This window comes from Rhinopithecus bieti, unplaced genomic scaffold, assembly GCF_001698545.2.
Source record: "Rhinopithecus bieti isolate Rb0 unplaced genomic scaffold, ASM169854v2 scaffold_44948, whole genome shotgun sequence".
NCBI lineage: Eukaryota > Metazoa > Chordata > Mammalia > Primates > Cercopithecidae > Rhinopithecus > Rhinopithecus bieti.
Window position 1 is genome coordinate 170,961 of NW_016818762.1, and position 19,207 is coordinate 190,167.

The 19,207-nt window shown below is 44.1% G+C and overlaps 2 protein-coding genes across 3 annotated transcripts in view; one reads left to right on the forward strand and one right to left on the reverse strand.

Moving 5' to 3' along the window:
• Positions 1–916: 916 nt before the first annotated feature.
• On the reverse strand, positions 917–6,024 carry EMC4 (ER membrane protein complex subunit 4). Of its 2 annotated transcripts, XM_017857442.1 has the most exons (5): positions 5,826–6,024; positions 5,376–5,490; positions 3,201–3,354; positions 2,460–2,620; positions 917–1,309 (listed from the first exon to the last, which is right to left on the reverse strand). In XM_017857442.1, exons 1-5 carry the CDS (start codon positions 5,909–5,911, stop codon positions 1,274–1,276), a joined length of 552 nt encoding a protein of 183 aa, XP_017712931.1. In that variant the 5' UTR covers positions 5,912–6,024; the 3' UTR covers positions 917–1,273. The 2 variants fall into 2 exon arrangements, with proteins under 2 accessions (XP_017712931.1, XP_017712932.1); XM_017857443.1 differs by lacking the exon at positions 2,460–2,620.
• A 12,807-nt stretch (positions 6,025–18,831) lies between these two features.
• Positions 18,832–19,207, forward strand: part of KATNBL1 (katanin regulatory subunit B1 like 1) — a 67,632-nt gene continuing 67,256 nt past the window's right edge. The window contains exon 1 of the mRNA XM_017857444.1: positions 18,832–18,977. The gene's annotated coding sequence lies outside the window, so the exon portion shown is untranslated. The remainder of the gene's footprint in view (positions 18,978–19,207) is intronic.

Genomic DNA, 19,207 nt, shown 5'->3' on the forward strand with positions numbered 1-19,207 from the left:
CTGTATCTTAAAGGCCCATAATGTAAAGGTCAGCCTGCCTAGGAATTCTGCCACATTTAACACACGCCCCTGGCCAAAGTAATTTTTTTTTTCCATGTAGAACAAATTATGGGCAGAAAATAAAGTTAGTTTTAGAAGTGCTGTTTGTGGTTGGAGAACTGTAAAAATCTTTTAAAGGGATAAGGGAATTAGTGGCTATTAATATAACCACTACTTTAGCCCCTGAAACACAAAATCACTGTTACATGGAAAACTGGTTATCAGGCCAGATTTATATTCATCTCTGTCTAGAGCATTTCATGTCTAAATGTGTTGCTTATGTTGTCTCCAAAGTCTCTCATCTCTTAAAAATCACTGCAAATAAAGCAATACTGAAGACTTGAGAAAATGCACCTTAGGGGAAGGGCCTGTTTCAAGACAGAAGGTAGGAAATACCTGCCTTTCGAGTAAGATCCCGCTTTTGAGTCTTACCTATGACTTTACCAGGGCAGATTAGAAATACACATCCTCCTGCTGACCTTCTGCCTGGAATAGCTATCTTAAAAGCTCAAGTTTGAACTGACAGCATCTGCTTGACAGGTGCCAGGTTCCTCTCGGCAGGGGGAAGATCACTCTATATATCTTCCGTTGCCTCAGATTCCTGTGGCCCCAAGGATCCCACCAATCCTCATTCCCCCAAACATGCTAACAAAAATCCCTTATTGTGGGTATTAAAATAACAGTGACACTGTATGCATATTTATGTGCTCCTTTTGTCTGGTTTATTTTTCTTTTCATCATGTATAAGCTGAATCCAGCATTAGTTTCTCACATCTTCCCCAAGTGTCTCCAGAATTTTTATGTCCCAGCTTGTTTTAAATAGAAGTGAAATATTAAGGAAAATAGATTTAAGGGAACTTGTGCAACTTTTTTTACCCATTGTTCTCAACCATTTAATTTATTGAAAGGAGATGCTGCGACAGTTCTTGATTTAGCAGCAATTATTCTCTTGTTTACGTAGTTACGATTTTATTTGTTGTTTTGCTCTGTACTGGAAACATAAATAAAGTTTTCTACATTATTTTCAGTCATGGGTTGTGGTATAGTTTCTTTGTGTTTGTAGTAATATGCACATTGCCCTTCTAGGACCTGTCACCCCACCATGGAGAAAAGAGTCTTTTGGTTCTTTTTAACATAAGTGTTTAGTTCAAGAGTATGCTGAGGAGCCACTGGGCTTAAAGAACGATGTAAATAAGACCCAAATACATAGGGACCAGGCGCTGCTTTCTCATGTTCACAAAAGCAGTCCTCCACCACTGAACTCCATTCTCTGAAAGAAGAAAGAATAAATAGGCAAATGAGTGTTAAAATCAATCAATTACTTAATACTTTAACCACAGCTCTATTTTGCCTATCCTTGAAAAAGAACTTCTAGGCCAGGCGAAGTAGCTAATCTTACCTAAACACTTTGGAAGGCAAAGGCGGGCAGATCGCTTGAGCCCAGGAGTTCAAGACCAGCCTGGGCAACATGGCGACACCCTGTCTCTACAAAAAATACAAAAATTAGCGAGCCACGGGGGTGCAACCTGTAGTCCCAGCTACTTGAGAAGCTGAGTGCTTGAGCCCGGAGGTCAAGGCTGCAGTGAGCCATGATCACACGACTGCACTCCAGCCTGGGTGACAGAGCAGGACCTTGTTTCAAAAATACAACTTGGACAGGCGTGGTGGCTCACACCTGTAATCCCAGCACTTTGGGAAGCCGAGGTGGGTGGATCACCTGAGGTCAGGAGCACACCACCAGCCTGGCCAACATGGTAAAACCCTATCTCTACTAAAAATACAAAAATTAGCCGTGTGCAGTGGCAGGCACCTGTAATTCCAGCTACTAGGGAGGCTGAGGCAGGAGAATCGCTTGAACCCAGGGGGCGGAGGTTGCAGTGAGCCAAGATGGCGCCACTGTACTCCAGCCTGGGCAACACAGTGAGACTCCCTCTCAAAAAAATAAAAAAATAAAAATAACAACTTAAAAACTCCTAATGGCTTTTATTTTTTAAGAAACCCTAGGCCAGGCGCAGTGGCTCACGCCTATAATCCTAGCACTTTGGGAGGCCGAGACAGGCAGATCGCTTGAGGTCAGGAGTTCAAAACCAGCCTGGCCAACATGGTGAAACCCCATCTCTACTAAAAGATACAAAAAAATTAGCTGGGCGTGGTGGCGGGCGCCTGTAATCCCAGCCACTTGGAAGGCTGAGGCAGGAGAATTGCTTGAACCCAGGAGGTGGAGGTTGCTGAGATCATGCCACTGCACTCCAGCCTGGGTGACAGAGCAAGACTCCATCCCCCGCCCCCGCCAAAAAAAAAAAAAAAAAAAAAAAAAACGAAATAAACTCTAATACCAATTCTAATTCCCTACCATCAAGTAGGTCAGCTATTCACTGTCTACTACAACTACCCAAAATTCAGCTGTTCTTTTGCCTTACCTCAGGGGGCTCAATGAAGGCCAACCAATCCGATGCATGTGTAGGTAACAGTCCCATGGACTGGCACTTGTAAACAGCCAATGCCAAACCCATCAGGTTCCCAATGAGATAGACCAAACCCTGAAGAAACTTCTGGCTTGAACTTTCTAACATCTTGAAAGCTGTTGGGGTAACGGAAGTTGTCAAACCAAAAGAACTCTTTCCCCCAATATGAATCAAGCCAACCATATATTAAATTCATACAGACAGACCCATAGTAAGACAGCAAATAGGACCATTAAAAGCAAAGAGAAAACCATGGCAAGCACCATATTCCCCTCCATGCCACCACCATTACCCCACTCCCCTACATACCCATTAGCCAAAAACTGTCCCTAAGAATTTGCCTTTAATTCTTTCTTTCTTTTGAGATGGAGTCTTGTTCTGTCGCCCAGGCTGGAGTGCAGTGGTGTGATCTCGGCTCACTGCACCCTCCACCTCCCAGGTTCAAGTGATTCTCCTGTCTCAGCCTCCCGAGCAGCTGGGATTACAGGCGTGTGCCACCACGCCCAGCTAATTTTTGCAGTTTTAGTACAGACAAGGTTTCATCATGTTGGCCAGGTTGGTCTTGAACTCCTGACGTCAGATGATCCACCTGCCTTGGCCTCCCAAAGTGCTGGGACTACAGGCGTGAGCCACCACGCCCAGCCTGCCTTTAATTCTTCAAACTTATGGAAGGGTTATTGTTTCAAGAATACTTACTGGCTGAAATGGCCATAAGTGCCTGAATGGGTCGCCAGGCCATCATACACACCATCATAGTAGGGAAGATGGAGATAGTATTGCCTGCCATGTACATGATGAAGAGGTTCATGGGAATCTGTTTGAGGGGACCCAAGGCGATGTCCCAGCAGCGCTAAAACAAACACACAATTTTAACCCTCTGATCACCACCCTTAGTCCCACATTTGCCATATCACTGATGCTAAATCACATGAACAGAATTCCCAATTCTCTGCTTCTAACTGAGCTGACTCCTCAATTCTACGACCTCTTCCCTTCTCCATGTTGCCACAGGAGGGCGCTCTCTTCTACTACAGATAAAAGTACCATCATCATCCGTTATACCTTTCCCTATAGGTTTTCCAGATGTCATTTTTTCTCCTGATACTGGAAAAAAGATCTCCCTGCTTTTGTCCTGGTACTTCTGCATCTATCAATGTCCTATCTACAACTGAAGAAATAGATAAATCCACATAATGGGAGATTAGCACACCACAGTCAATAACTAATAGAACCATTGAACTAATTTAGTTCCAGAAAAGAATAATAGAATTAGCAGGTAAATCAAGACATAGAAGATTTGAATGACATTAACAAAACCCAACTGACATGTAATGCTGCAGTCAACAACTGCAGAGTTCACATTCTTTTCAAGCATAAGATATTTACAAAAACTGACCACTCGCTGAGCTATGAAGAAAATGTCAATCTCAAAGAATGCAAATTGTACAAAACATATTCTTTGACTACAATATTAAACTAGAAATAATTTTATAATTAGAAAATCTCATGTTTGGGAATTAACAATGATACATGAAGAAATTATAATAGAAAATAGAATTGATAGCAAAAGTACCACATTTTAAAACTTGTGGGACACAGCTACAGCTCTGAGAAATTTATAACCTTAAATACTATTAGGTTGCTGCAAAAGTAATTGCGGTTTTTGCCATTAAAAGTAATGGCAATCTGGCTGGGCGTGGTGCCTCACGCCTGTAATCCCAGCACTTTGGGAGGCCGAGGTGGGTGGATCACCTGAGGTCAGGAGTTTCAGACCAGACTGGCCAACGTGGTGAAACCCCATCTCTACTAAAAATACAAAAAAATTTAGCCGGGCGTGATGGCAGGTGCCTGTAATCCCAGCTACTCGGGAGGCTGAGGTAGGAGAATTGCTTGAACCCGGGAATCAGAGGTTGCAGTGAGCCAAGGTCATGCCATTGCATTCCAGCCTGGGCGACAACAGCAAGACTGTCTCAAAAGAAAAGAAAAAAAGTAATGGCAGTCTAAAAATAAACTAAGCATCCATTTCAAGAAACTAGAAAAAAACCCAAGAATTTTTGAAAAGATTAATAAAATCAATACTGGTGATGGGTACAGTGACCTGTAAAAATAAATGAAAATAACTTTTAAAAAATCAATACTGGTAAACCAAAAAGGAGACAAATATTCAACATCAGGAATGAAAAAACGAACATCACAGATCTTGCATATATGGAAGTGATCATTATTATGAACAACTTTATGTCAAGACATTTGAAATTTTAGGAAATCGGTAAGTTCCTAGAAAAAATGTAACAAAATGACAGCAGAAATTAGAAATATACATAGCCCTGGGCAAAGCATGGTGGCTCATGCTTGTAACCCCAGCATTTTGGGAGGCCCAGGCGGATGGATCACCTGAGGTCAGGAGTTCAAGACCAGCCTGGCAAACATGGTGATACCCTGTCTGTAACTAAAAATACAAAAATTAGCTAGGCAACTGCAGAAATCTAGATGAAGGATGGTGGCTTGGATCGGGATGAGAGGTGAACACAGTAAAAAGTAGTAAGGAAAGTCAACAGAATATCCTGACAGTTGGATGTGTGGTGTAAGGGAACTAGAATAGAAAAAGATCACTTCAACTGGAAGATGTTGCCACCAAAAGATAGTTTTCAACCTACTTTCTTATACCTTATGTTCCAAACATCTTTTATTTTTCAAATTGTTAAGCACTTTTGTAGGTGATATATAAAATACCGAAATACCAGTCTCAAGCAGTTTAGTTTCCAAATATTCAGGATAAGAGCTATCTACGTTAATTCCACCTGGGAGAAGAGGATGGGTGTATAAGTCAGGACTGGCCCAAGGACTACGGTAACATCTATACCTCTGTACCTTCTCCACCAGGATCCGGTCTGTCTCTTGCACGCTGGTATCAGGCACTTGCTTGTCCAAGTAACCGACTGGGTAGAGAGAGTCTCCCTGGCCACTGCCCCGGTCACTTCGACCCCTAAAAAACCAAACCAAGAAATTAAAGCTGCAAACTCCAACACTTCTTATCCCACATTTCCTGATCTACAAATCATAGGAATAAAGATCTTCAGAGGCACCTACTCAGATTAGACCAAGCCCCCTCGCGTGTTCCTCAGTCCCCTGACTTATCAGGAGGACTGATGTAAGCATTCTTTGAGCACAGAAACCTTCACGGCAGGAAAGCCGCTACCTCCCCAGGTGACGTCTGTGTGCCACCCATCTTTTTCAAAGTTATGCCTGAGGGCTCAGGTCTCATTATTCTGGTGCAGTTCTGGGATGAACAGTGATGTACAGCTTGCCCAGGTGCCTCACCGGCTGCCTCCTCCAGGCCCGCTTAGCTCAATGGCCCACTTGAAGCGCCGGCCTCGGTTGGCCACCAGACCCCCCTGGGCCGTCATGGCAACAGCTGCGTCCTACAGCCTCGAAGCTTCTCACTCCAAAGCTTACTCCGCAACAGGCGCACTGGCGTTCCCCGCTTTGTCGTACTCTGCAAATGCACTTCCGGCGCGTTAATACAGACGTCATTTCCGCCCCGGAAATTGGCGGCGTTGCGGGTTGAAGAGTCGGGGTTTGGATTTAGAAAATCAGGGAGGAAAAAGCAGGCAAGACGTAGTGCTTCCTAAAGCTCCTTCCGCGCGCTCCCTTTTTGAATGTGCTTGTTATATGTTCCCTGACTTCTGAAGCACTTTATGGGGCTGAAGGAAAGTCCCTACTGACTCAGCGTTACGCATTGGTGGGCGGATCACCTGAGGTCGGAGTTCGACACCAGCCTGGCTAACATGGTGAAACCCCGTCTCTACTGAAAATACAAAAAAATTAGCCGGGCGTGGTGGCGGACGCCTGTAATCCCAGCTACTTAGGAGGCTGAGGCAGGAGAATCGCTTGAACCTGGGAGGCGGAGGTTACAGTAAGCCGAGATCACACCACTGTACGCCAGCCTGGGCTACAGAGTGAGGCTCCGTCTCAAAAAAAAAAAAAGAAAGAAAGAAAAAAAGAATTGAAGCCAAGAAAAGCTCCTTAACCTCCTACGCGCTCCCTGGAGCAAAAGATTCAAATCCTGGATTTAAATCCTAGCTTGACCTTGAGCGAGTTCCTTAGTAGTTTCTGAGTGTTGAATGTCCCCTGTGTCCCAGGAGCTCGGTGTTCTTTCACTTGCACAGTAACCTTGCGAGGTAAACAGTTTTAACCACATTCTGCACAAAGGCAAGGCGACATTGTGGGCATGGAAAGGGGCATGGGCTCGGTATTCAGATAGCCTACGTTTGTTGTTGTTGTTGTTGTTTGTTTGTTTTGGCTTTGTTTTTTGAGACAGGGTTTCACTCCGTTGCTGAGGCTGTAGTGCCGTGGCGCTATCACGGCTCGCTGCAGCCTCGACTTCCCGGGCTCAAACCATCTTCCCACCTGAGCGTTCCCACCTGAGCGTTCCTAGGAGCTAGGACCACAGGCGCGCCACCACGCCCAGTTTTTTTGTTTGTGTGTTGTTTTTGTTTTTTTGCGACAGTTTAGCTGTGTTGCCCAGGCTGCTCTCAAACTCTTGGGTTCAAGTGATTCTCCTGCCTTGGCCTCCCAAAATGTCGAGATTACAGGCATGAGCCACTGCACCCAGCAGATGGCCTCCTTCTGAATCCTGGTTTCACCACTTAAAAATTGTATGACCTTGGACAAGTTAAATCAATTGTGTTTCAGCCTCTTCATGTAAAAGTTGGATAATCTACCCATTTTCAAGGCTTGTGAGATTAGTGCCCACCACATATGTGGTGTTTGGTTTGTTTGTTTGAGACGGAGTTTTGCTCTTGTTGCCCAGGCTGGAGTGCAATGGCATGATCTCAGCTCACTGGAACCTCCGCCTCTAGGGTTCAAGCGATTCTCCTGCCGCAACCTCCCAAGCAGCAAGGATTACAGGCATGCGCCACCACGCCCAGCTAATTTTGTATTTTTAGTAGAGACGGGGTTTCTCCACGTTGGTCAGGCTGGTCTCGAACTCCCGACCTCAGGTGATCCGCCTGCCTGGGCCTCCCAAAGTGCTAGGATATGTGGTGTTTTTAATGATGTGTCACATCATTACCAAATCACACCACTGATGTGTTTTTAATGACGTGTCATTAAATAATATATGTCATTCTTTAAAGTGATTGGGTTTTGTATTGAATTGTATACCTTTTTCATAATTTAGCCTATTATTGGACATTTAAGTTGTTTCCTGTTTTCCCTCCTTTTATAACCAGTGTTGCTGTGAACATATCTGTATGTTTTATTTCCTAAAGTCATAGTCCTAGAAGTGAAATTGGAATTGCTGGATCAAAGAATATGCATGTTTTTAAAGAATTTTCATTTTAAATGCCCACCAGTAGCCAGGCGTGGTGGCTCACACCTGTCATCCCAGAACTTTGGGAGGCTGAGGCAGGAGGATTGCTTTAGCTCAGGAGTTCAAGACCAGCCTGGGCAACATAGCGAGACCTTGTCTCTGCAAACAACGACAACAAAAATTAAAATGCCCACTAGGAAAAATGACACCATTTACATTTCACAGTGTAAACATTTTTTAATAGTTTGAAATGGTACTGTTTTATTTTTTAATTTGTATTTCTTTGACTCCAAGTTATTTGATATGGCTGGAGTTGGGGGGAAGGAGATGCTGTGGGAGGTAAAGTTGAAAAAGGCTTCCTTGGCCAACTAAACAGTTGGGACTCTTGAAGATGATAGTGATGTAGAGAGGCTGAAGATTGCCACCTCCACGTTGTTTTCTGATTTTGAAAACGTGTGTTCATAGCAGACTGCTTAAACAAGGCAGAAATGGAAGTCTTTTGCCTCTCCAGTCCATCGTAAAATGTGTATCTATCTGATTGTAGGAAGACCTAACTATAGATTTTTTGCTCCTTTCTGCATTTTGTCTTTACCATGTTCTCTCTGATGAACCTTATATTCATCTCAAGCTTCTGACCCTACTGGGCATTCCTCTTTGTTGCATTATATTCTGCATAATAGCACTTACCACGTTGCATTTTGTTTGTTAACGTCCCCTGAGCACTTATCTCTACCCCTCTATAGGCTACCCTAAATTCCCGAAGGGCAGAAGCTATATATTATCTTTGAGCCTGTTGCCTAGAACATAGAAGGTATGGAATAAATGTTTAGCGAATGTGAGTAAATAAAATTGAAAGTAAACAAACACCAAGATGTGAATGTACTGTAACTACACTTATGCAAAATAAAACATAAAAACGGATATACATTGTATTGGGACAATCATTTTCATGCAATTTTGTCTATTTTTCAAGATAATCTTATTACACTTTTTTTTTTTTTTTTTTTTTTTTTTTTTTTTTTTTTTTGAGAGACAGAGACTCACTCTGTTACCCAGGCTGGAATGCAGTGGCACGATCTCGGCTCACTGCAACCTCCACCTCCCAGGTTCAAGCAACTTTCCTGTCTCAGCCTCCTGAGTAGTTGGGATTACAGGCGCCCACCACCACGCCCTGCTCATTTTTGTGTTTTTAGTAGAGATGGGGTTTCACCATGTTGGCCAGGCTAGTCTCCAACTCCTGGCCTCAGGTGATCCGCCCACCTCGGCCACCTAAAGTGCTACGATTACAGGCATGAGCCACCACACCCGGCCTTCTTATTACCTTTTTATAAAAAAAAAAATTTTTTTTTGAGATAGAGTCTTGCTTTGTCGCCAGGGTGGAGTGCAGTGGCGCGATCTCGGCTCACTGCAACCTCCGCCTCCCAGGTTCGAGCAATTCTTCTGCCTCAGCCTCCCAAGCAGCTGGGACTACAGGTGTGTGCCACCACGCCAGGCTAGTCTTTGTATTTTTAGTAGAGACGGGGTGTCACCATATTGGCCAGGCTGATCTCGAACTCCTGACCTCTTGATCCACCTGCCTCAGCCTCCCAAAGTGCTGGGATTAAAGGCGTGAGCCACTGCACCTGGCCACATTTTAATAATTTTTTTTTTACTTACTACTTTTTTGAGACAGGGTCTCACTGTGTTGCCCAGGCTTGTCTCCAACAACTAGGCTTAAGCAGTCCTCCTGCCTTGGACTCCCAAAGTGCTGGGATTACAGGCATGAGCCTACACCTGGCCCTGCTTTAATAAGTTTTAAATGAACACTTTTGAAAACATTAAGTTAGTCATTTGAATCATATATTCTTTCTATTTAAATACTCCCCTACTTGCTATAAAAGTGTGTAAACTACAACCTAAATTAAAGTTGCTTTAGGCCAGGTGCTGTGGCTCACGCCTGTAATCCCAGCACTTTGGGAGGCTGAGGCGGGTGGATCACGAGGTCAGGAGTTCAAGACCAGCCTGGCCAAGATGGTGAAACCTCATCCCTAGTAAAAATACAAAAAATTAGCTGGGCATGGTGGCAGGCGTCTATAATCCCAACTACTCAGAAGGCTGAGGCAGATAATTGCTTGAACCCAGGAGGCAGAGGTTGCCGCGAGCCAAGATTGTGCCACTGCACTCTAGCCTGGGGGACAGAGCAAGACTCTGTCTAAAAAAAAATAAAATAGGCTGGGCGCGGTGGCTCAAGCCTGTAATCCCAGCACTTTGGGAGGCCGAGATGGGCGAATCACAAGGTCAGGAGATCGAGACCATCCTGGCTAACCCGGTGAAACCCCGTCTCTACTAAAAAATACAAAAAACTAGCCGGGCGAGGTGGCGGGCACCTGTAGTCCCAGCTACTCGGGAGGCTGAGGCAGGAGAATGGTGTAAACCCGGGAGGCGGAGCTTGCAGTGAGCTGAGATCCGGCCACTGCACTCCAGCCTGGGCAACAGAGCGAGACTCTGTCTCAAAAAATAAAAACAAAAATAATAAAATATTAAAATTTTCCTTACTTTGTGCCTTTGAGCAAATATAATTTTAATTAAAGAAAGTATAAAAAGGCAAACACAATTCCATAACTCATATAAGTTACCTTGTTTGACTTTGTAGAATTTGTGCCACCTGCACAGTTGTGTTTTTGTATTTCATCCTTTACCTCTTCCTAAGACCCAAGAAGCTATTTCATGCCATTCGTCTCTGAACAATTGTATTTGGATTGAAACTTAACAAGAAAATTTTCTATTCAAACAACCAGGTTTGCAAGAATGGATCCCTGTTGGTGCGGGACGGGGGTGGTGGAGCTTTTATAGATATGTCTTAAGGTTTTGGCCTATACCATTTCACAATGTCTATATAATAATTCTATTTGGCCATCCTTCCTGGGACAACCAGTTTGCCTAGTGTGCTCTAAAAGCTCCTGAGATTCTTTGCAGCTTCAAAAAAAAAATCGGCTTCCATTGCAAATCCCAGTTATTTTCTTATTTTAACTCTACTATCATTACCTATCATTACCTTCTAAACAAGACCAACTGAAAACCATTTCATTCGTGACACAATTTACTCTGTATCAGTTGTGTGGTCTAAAGAAGAAACTTTTTTTTAATCCATTTTGACTGTTTGCATTTCAAACCCCTTTAGTGAAAAAACATTTTGTGTAAGATCTTACCTTGCTAGTTACTGTTGGGGTACCACATCATTTCTACACAGATTATCTTTTTTTTTTTTCGATTTCTATTTCATGGCTCTGCAGTGTTATGAAATGCCCTTGTCAGCAGCAACATGCACTAGTAGTATGGTAATACCATTCTTCCTTAGCAGTTACCTTTCCTTCATTTCAGGAGGCCTATTGTCCAGTTCACATTTTAACAAGTTCCCATTATAGCAGCTTCCCTCCAGCACTTAGTTAGGAAGTTGGAAGGGCTGCCATTCCCACAGATCTCATTAATGGATAAGAATGACAACCATAGCATGAGTCATAATGATGCATTACTAATGGCCTAACAGGTCTCTCTCCAAGCTTGGTTACTCTGGATTCTTTTTGGTGATTAATTTCAGCTATCCTGAAAGTGGGCTATACTGTCTGTACATCAAGTAACTGAACCACCAGTAAAGGTTCTTTGGGGCATTTTTTCCTATGTGCTAATTTTAAAAGGCTTCAATCAGTTCAGATGTAAAGCATTGTTTTATAACCTGAGTCTTTGTTTTTTTTTTTTTTTTTTCTGAGATGGAGTTTTGCTCTTGTTGCCCAGGCTGGAGTGCAGTGGCAGGATCTTGGCTCACTGCAACCTCCGCCTCCCAGGTTCAAGCCATTCTCCTGCCTCAGCCTCCTGAGTAGCTGGGATTACAGGCATTGCCACATGCCCAGTTGATTTTTTGTATTTTTAGTAGAGACAGGGTTTCACCATGTTGGCCAGGCTGGTCTCGAACTCCTGACCTCAGGTGATCTGCCCACCTCGGCCTCCCAAAGTGCTGGGATTACAGATGTGAGCCACCACACCCGGCCATAACCTGAGTCTTTTAAAGGAGGATTGTTATGGACTGATTGAGTGTATCCTTCCAGAAATCATATGGGATGATCCTAATCCTCTGCGGGATGGTGTTTAGAGATAGAGCCTTTGGGAAGTAATTAGAGTTAAATGAGGTAATGAGGGGGGATGTCTCATGATAGCATTGCCCTTATAAGGCACCCAAGAGCTCTCTGCCAAAGCCAAGGAGCATTACTGCCTGAACTCTGCCTCCCATGAGATCAAGGGGGGGCATTAGATTCCTTAGGAGCTCAAACCCTATTATGAACTGAGCATGCAAGGAGTCTAGGTTGTGTATTCTTTATGTCTTAATGCCTGATGATCTGAGATGAAACAGTTTCATCCTGAAACCACCCTCCCTGCCCAACTCACATAAAATTGGTCCTTGGTGCCAAAAATGTTCGGGACCACTGGTTTAAAGCACCCAGTATTTTGTTATGGCAACCCAAGCAGAATAATACAAGGATGAAATGAAATTCGGAAGAGCTGGAGAACAATAGGTATCTTTTAGTAGTTGAAAGATCAGTAAAGCCCTTCCTGAAAACATGTACATAAATGTAGAGTTGTTTAATTTGTTCATTATGTAAACAGGAATGAACTAAACACTGTCTATTGACTTGCTTTTTTTACTTAATCTATTTTGGATCTCTTCCATGTCTATCATGCAGATCTCCCTTATTCTTTTTCAAGGCTGCAGAATATAGATGTGAGATAATTTAATTAGTTCCAAATTGATAGACATTCAAGTTGTTCCCATTTTCCACTATTACAAAAAATGTTGCTGTGAACATCCTTAGGTACTTGTCAACACATTTCTGTAGGACAGTGATACAATTAGGATGGCTTCCCACAGTTTATACAGTTAAAATGTTGATGGGTTCAAATAGGCTCTCTAAAATGTACTCATTTACAGTTCTAAGGGTTTCCTGATTAAATTATTCCTAGAGTCTTTCAGTGAATTGAGTAATTTCCACCCCAGAATTCATATCCACCCAGAGTCTCAAATCCGATCTTTGGAATTAATGTCTTTGCTGATACATCCGTTAAGATGAGGTCATACTGGACTACAGTGAGTCCTAAATCTGATGACTATAGCATCCTTATATGAAGAGAGGCCACACAGACACATAGGGAAGAAGGCCATGTGATGAATGGAGACAGACTGGAAGGATGCAGCTATAAGCCAAGGAAGCTCGGAAGAGGAGGCAAAGGATTATTTCCTGGAGCCTTCAGAGGGCGCATGGTCCTGTTCCGGAGGCTGGATTTTGGACTTCTAGCCTCGAGAACTGTGAGATAATATACTTCTGTTGGTTTAAGCTATTCAGTTTGTGGTACTTAGTCACAGCAACCCTTAGAAACAAATACCTCTCTTTCTAAAAGAGAGTCCGTTCAGATGTATTAAGGGTTAGCTTAAGGAGAAAATGATAACAATGATAGCGAGTAAAATAATATTGCCATAGTTGCAGAATTAAATCCTAGACTTTAAAACATTTCCACAAAAAGTTTTACTTCATTTCCTAATTGCTATGATTGGTTTCTTTAATAAAGTGATTTTTAAAAGTATCTTTGGTTTAAAAGCAATACATTTATTATATAAATGAGGAATACAAATAGGCAAAAAAGATGATAACCAACAAATCCTATCATGCCAAAAAAACAAACTTTCATTAGCATTTTGATTTAGATGTTTCCAGACTTTAAAATTAATATTTAGACTTATTTAATACTGTGTACTGTTTAATAACATGCTATTTCATGAAGAGCCATATTTTACTTTTAGAAAAGGCACAGGAAAAGGATGAGTACATTTTTATTTCAATTTTTAAAAATGTTTCTTATAGCTTTGCCAGATTTTCAGGCCTGTTGCTTTCATCCAGCTCTGACCATGAGACACCATGCCTAATCCAGCTTCCTCACTCCTCTCCTCCCAGCGTGCTGCTGGAGCCATACCCTATTCCCCAGGACCTGGACTAGTCCTGACACTCTTCTTAGATAAGAATAATTCTTAATAATATTTGTATTCTCCCATTTAAAGGATTAAGCATTCAGATAAGTTTGGAAAACACTGCATGTATCTTTCTTTAAAATTGTCAATAAATGTTAGGTTTTAAAGACGGAGAAGTGCTCCAGTAAAGAACTATTTGTTTACTTCAGCAGTTACCAAACTTCTGTGGCCAAGGAAACCACTTTCCTCTTTTTCTCTTCTTCTTTGTTGAACCTGTCAACATCTCTTAGAACTGATGTTCTGAGAACACAGAGCTAAGTTGGGGAAGTCACTCAAGCCAGTTGAGGTTCAGGCTCAATTGTGTTACTGCAAGAGCAGTTCTGCCTTTGTATCTGGCTCCCAGAAGTGTCTTAGTAATCTTTGTAGTGCTCCTATCTCTTGAGGCTAGGGACCTGCTTTGCTCTTTTAAGTCCTCTTCCCAAGGACTTTCTGCTTCTGATGATTGTTGCCCTGGCTAACTGCTAGCGCATTTCATTTCCTGACTGCCTGCTCCCCAGGAACTTCTCTGTACTTCACCTGTTACGGGGTCCCAGTTGTACTGAACACCTCCCCGCCCCCCACCACCTCCACCAGCAACTGCATACATAATTGGATTTGTTTTGCATATTATCAGACTTTTCAGGTACCCTGTTATGTTTACCAGGCCATCAGCATCACAGTGAGCCTGTTCCTTGCCTCCTGACCCCACCCCAACGTTGACACTTCACCCCCACCCGCACCCTGACCCCCAGGTAGTCTAATTCCAGGACTTTCCTTTTCCAAGGCAGCAGTCAACCGTACTGTGTTCTTATCTATCTTGGAAAAATCACTAAACGGGTTAATTAGGGGTGTGGGGTGTTTTTCAGAGAGAGACACAATCACTGCTCCAGGCATTGTTGTATATGTTGTATATAGGTTATACCATTTCCCATCAGCCCGTGAGAGGAGAGTGTTATTATCCCCATTGCACATTAAGGTAAAAATACCGGTGTAGAAAGGGCCCAAAGGCAGCAATCTAGGCTTTAGATAGAGATGAGCCTTGCTCCAAGGCTAGTCTAACGTGCTGCCCCCACCACGTTCCACCTGGTGACAGTATAGCTAATTGCAGGAAATGTGCTTGCTGGAGGAGAGAGATGGTTTCTTGAGATTCAGATTTGAAAGTCTATAAATATCAAACATTATCATAGTCATAAATGTTTCTGGGTCACCTGCTTCTCAGTTGTTGAGTTATAATAGAGGGCCGTAGATGTATCAGAAACAAGCTATCTTAAAAATAGGATCCCCTATCACTCAGCACCTCCCTACCACCCACCCTTCGACCCCCAAAAAAACACTACCAGGGGTTTCGTTTTGTTTTGTTTGGGGGAGGGGATTGCTTACTGCTTCTGCCACCAAGCAGGGCATCAGTATATGGTGGTGTTTGAAACAATCATGAATCTTGTAAACTGGGAGTGAGACGTATTCATTTCCACTGCTACTGCCTTATCTGAAATGTTTCCTACTGCCATTACTTCCTTCCACAGCCTGCAAAGGAAGGTAGGGAAGGGAGGAGCAGAAAAAAAGGGACTGACTTCTCACTTTGACTGCCAAAGTCACCTGCCTAGAATTTTCCAAAGGTGCTGAGGCTGCAGTGTGGAATGGATGAGCTGTTGCTGTCTTTTAGGTCCCTTCAGGCATTGTCCTCTGTCAGGATCAGTATCGGTCTCAGTCGATGAGAATGACATACAACGCAGTAAATGATACGGCTCCTAGGACCCTGGACTGAACTACACTTTTATACCTAATGTTCTTGCCATCAGTCTTTCCTCCCTACTCCTAGCCATCCAGCGTCCTGGTGACAAATCAACCCTTCTTCTTCTTTTTCTTCTTCTTCTTGTTTTGTTTGTTTGTTTGTTTGTTTTTAAGAGAATGTTTTTAAGAGACAGGGTCTCACTCTCTTGCTGGAGTACAGTGGCATAATCATAGCTTACTATAATCTTGAGCTCCTTGGCTCAAGTGATCCTCCCACCTCAGCCTCCCGAGTAGGTAGGACTACAGATAATGTGCCACCATGCCCGACTATTTTTTAAATTTTTTTGTAGAGATGAGGTGTTGCAGTGTTGCCCAGGCTGGTCTCAAACTCCTGGCCTTAAGTGATCCTTTCACCTTGGCCTCCCAAACAGATCAATCCTTCTAAAGAACTGACTTAGTCATTCCCCTGCTCAACTGTCTTTGCTGTCTCCTTGCACCTCAAACACTTTGCTTGATAATTCCAGGGCTTCGCAACCTATCAGGTACCTTACATACCTTTTCAATCTTCACTCTCGTGACTCTTCCACGCGCTTTTCCCTCCACTCAAATCAGAATAGACTGCAGTACTATAACTTACTTTGCATTTCCCCCTCTCTGTCTGGAACACCCTGTCTGTCAAAATCCTCTCCAGCTCATCAGGCCCAGCTCCACCATCCCTCCCCTGGTTGCCATCAAGCAGTGTACACAGGACTGCATGGCAGCTCTTGTCTCGTGTGGGTCACTCTACACACTGTCCTTGAATGATTCTGCACCCCATAGAGAGGGGGATGTGAGGCTGGAAGGCTAGCTTAGCTGCCTGTTCTCTCGGAAGGAATGAAGGAATGGCCAGAGGAGTAGACTCCCTTGGAGACTGCCCACTGCGAAGGCTATCAGTGAACCACCTTTTTGTACACAAGCACTGATGTAGGGATTTTTTTAATGTATGGGCTGTACCTTTTTTTAGTAAGAATTCAAATTTTATTGAGCCCCAAAGGGGAAAAATTCAACTTTATTGATAGCGAAAGTATCAATGAAGAAAGTTGCCTTGCGTTTTCATCACTAAAATGACGGTATTTGTATATATTCCAAAGTAGCAATGCAAAGGCAGTTTTCCTTATTTTTCTGTGAAATTATGAGAGGTGGGGGGCCTGGGCTGCCCATCACTGATAGAAACTTTATAACTTGGCTCTGGAGATTAACCTGCCTGAGATCCTGTGCCCTAACAAGCTCCAGGAATGAGAATATCAAGGTTCTTCTCTGGCCTCCAGCAGCTGGAGGCCTTGCACTAGCTGAGATTCTTCTGTGTTAACACAGCAGATTCCCTGAGTTCCAGGACGCCATTACTTGTCTTACCTCTTCATTTAGCCTCCCTCGAGGATGAGGATCTTCTAGTACGCTCTTTTTATCTATTCTTCTGACGAGAGGCCAGCACAGTGCCTTCTGCATAGCGGGTCATCAAGAAATTCCTGTTTATGATGATGAAGAAACGACTTGAGAGAAAGTGACTTCACCCATGTGTGTTGAATTTTTATTTTCTTTAAAACAACACACCTACTTAATGGAAGTCATATTCAGGAAATATTCTTCATTGTACATCCATGGAACCTAGGGCTCCAGCTTCCTTTACTCACCTAGCTGGACTCTCTCGACAGTACCACCTGTTAACAGATGTGGCCCCACACATAGGCATGTATGTGCCTGCTTATGCTTTTGGTACAATCGAGAAGCTCTGAAAGGTGTTGCTTATGCAAAATATCCTCAAACTATTTTCCCACTGCCCTAAAGTCCTGCCTCAATTTTCACCATTTTTTTTTTTTTTTTTTTTTTTAAGTAAGGGCTCTGTTACTAGGGAGGAAAAATACATAAAGTTTTAACAACCTGATGACATCTTAGTTCTGATCAGTTTATCTGACAGGCCTCCCATTGCTCGGAACTCCCACGGCATTTAGGAGATACCTTTTATCACGGCAGTGTATAGGAATGATCTCTTTTCCTGTTTTTCCAAGCCATTGTAAGCTGCTTCGGGCGATTTCCAGCACCAGGCACAATTTGCCTGGCACACGGCGGGCCTTCAAAAAGATTGTTAAACCAAACTTAAGCAGCCTGCTCCCTAGGCAAGCCTTGTAGGGTTCCAAATGAGTGCCTGAAAAAGCAAGCCAAGGATGTAGTCTTGTGGTGAGGAAGTGTTCCATCAAATGCGCTGCTTGACTGGTTTCTGCAAGGGGCGAGAGAACTACCATAGACAAACTTGCTCCTGTCACAGCTTGGCTAACCTTGACCAGTGGCTTATCTATGAAGGTGAGCAGCCTGGTTCTAATGAAGAGAATTGCCGTCAGTAATGAAAAGTTCATCATCTACAGACCCAGCCCTAACCTCATAATCTAGGGTTCCCCATCCCAACAAGACCAAACCGGCTTCCTGAGGACAGGTTCTGCATCATGTACATTTCTTGTATTCTTAAGAGTCGAGCACAAAGTTTGGCACATAATAAGAACTAAAAAAATGATGACTAACAAATATGTAGTGCTTACCAAATGCCGGGCACTCCTCTAAGCATTTTATATATATTAATTAATTTAATCCTCACAACACTAAGAGGCAGATACTATTGTTATTATCCCCATTGTACAGAAGGGGAAAGCAGAGCACCTAAGAGTTTTTGTGGCTTGCTCAAGATCACACAGTTACACAATCCATGCTTTTAGAAACTATGCCTTAGTGTGTTTATTAGTATCATTTTTATTTTTATAGAGACGGGGCAGAGGTGGGGATGGGGAGGAGTTGCCCCATGTCGTCCAGGCTGGTCTTGAATTCCTGGGCTCAAGTGAACCTCTTGCTTCGGCCTCCCAAAGTGCTGGGATTACAAGTGTAAGCCACTGTGCCAGACCCTTAGTGTATTTAAATAGATGTGAATGAATAAATTTCTCCCGGAACCATAACTTTATAGGAAATTGTTTGCACCTCGTGGTACACCACTAAGGCACGGTCTCCCACATTAGGTTGTCCCTAGCGCAGGGTCGGTCATTCGTTGACCTTTACCCACCCTCAGTTCCTATCGCAGTATTACTTCTCGCGCCATAGCAAGCCTGCCGTGCGTAGCTCTGGCCACCAGGGGACGCTGTGGCCACACGTCCTTTTCCCCTCCGGCGCTTCGCGATCCCCAGAGGGGCGGAGCCAACGTTGGGCGGAGCCCGCGAGACGCCCACAGCGCAAGCTATCCCGGCGGGCCGCGCGCGCGGCCGCGTTTGAATGGCCCTGAGTGGGACTCGGCCCAGAAGCCGAAGGACGCTCTAGGCTGCGGGGCGCGGATCGTCAGCGCCGAGCCTGGGCTAAGGCGCCGCGGTACCATGAGGCGCCGGTAAGTGACTGCCGAGCTGGTGCGAGCCCCGCGTCCGCAGCTGCCTTGCCCTGGCAGGGCTTCTCCAGCCGGATTTGGCCGCGCCCTGGGCCCACCTGCAGGCCCCGCGGCGGCCTCAGCTCGGCCGGGCTCGCGGCAGCGCTGCGGGGTCGCGGGCCGGGGTGGCGAGGGCGGGGCTGAGCCCCTCTGCTGGCCGCGGCGGGGAGGGTCCGGCGGCGGGCGCTGGGGGG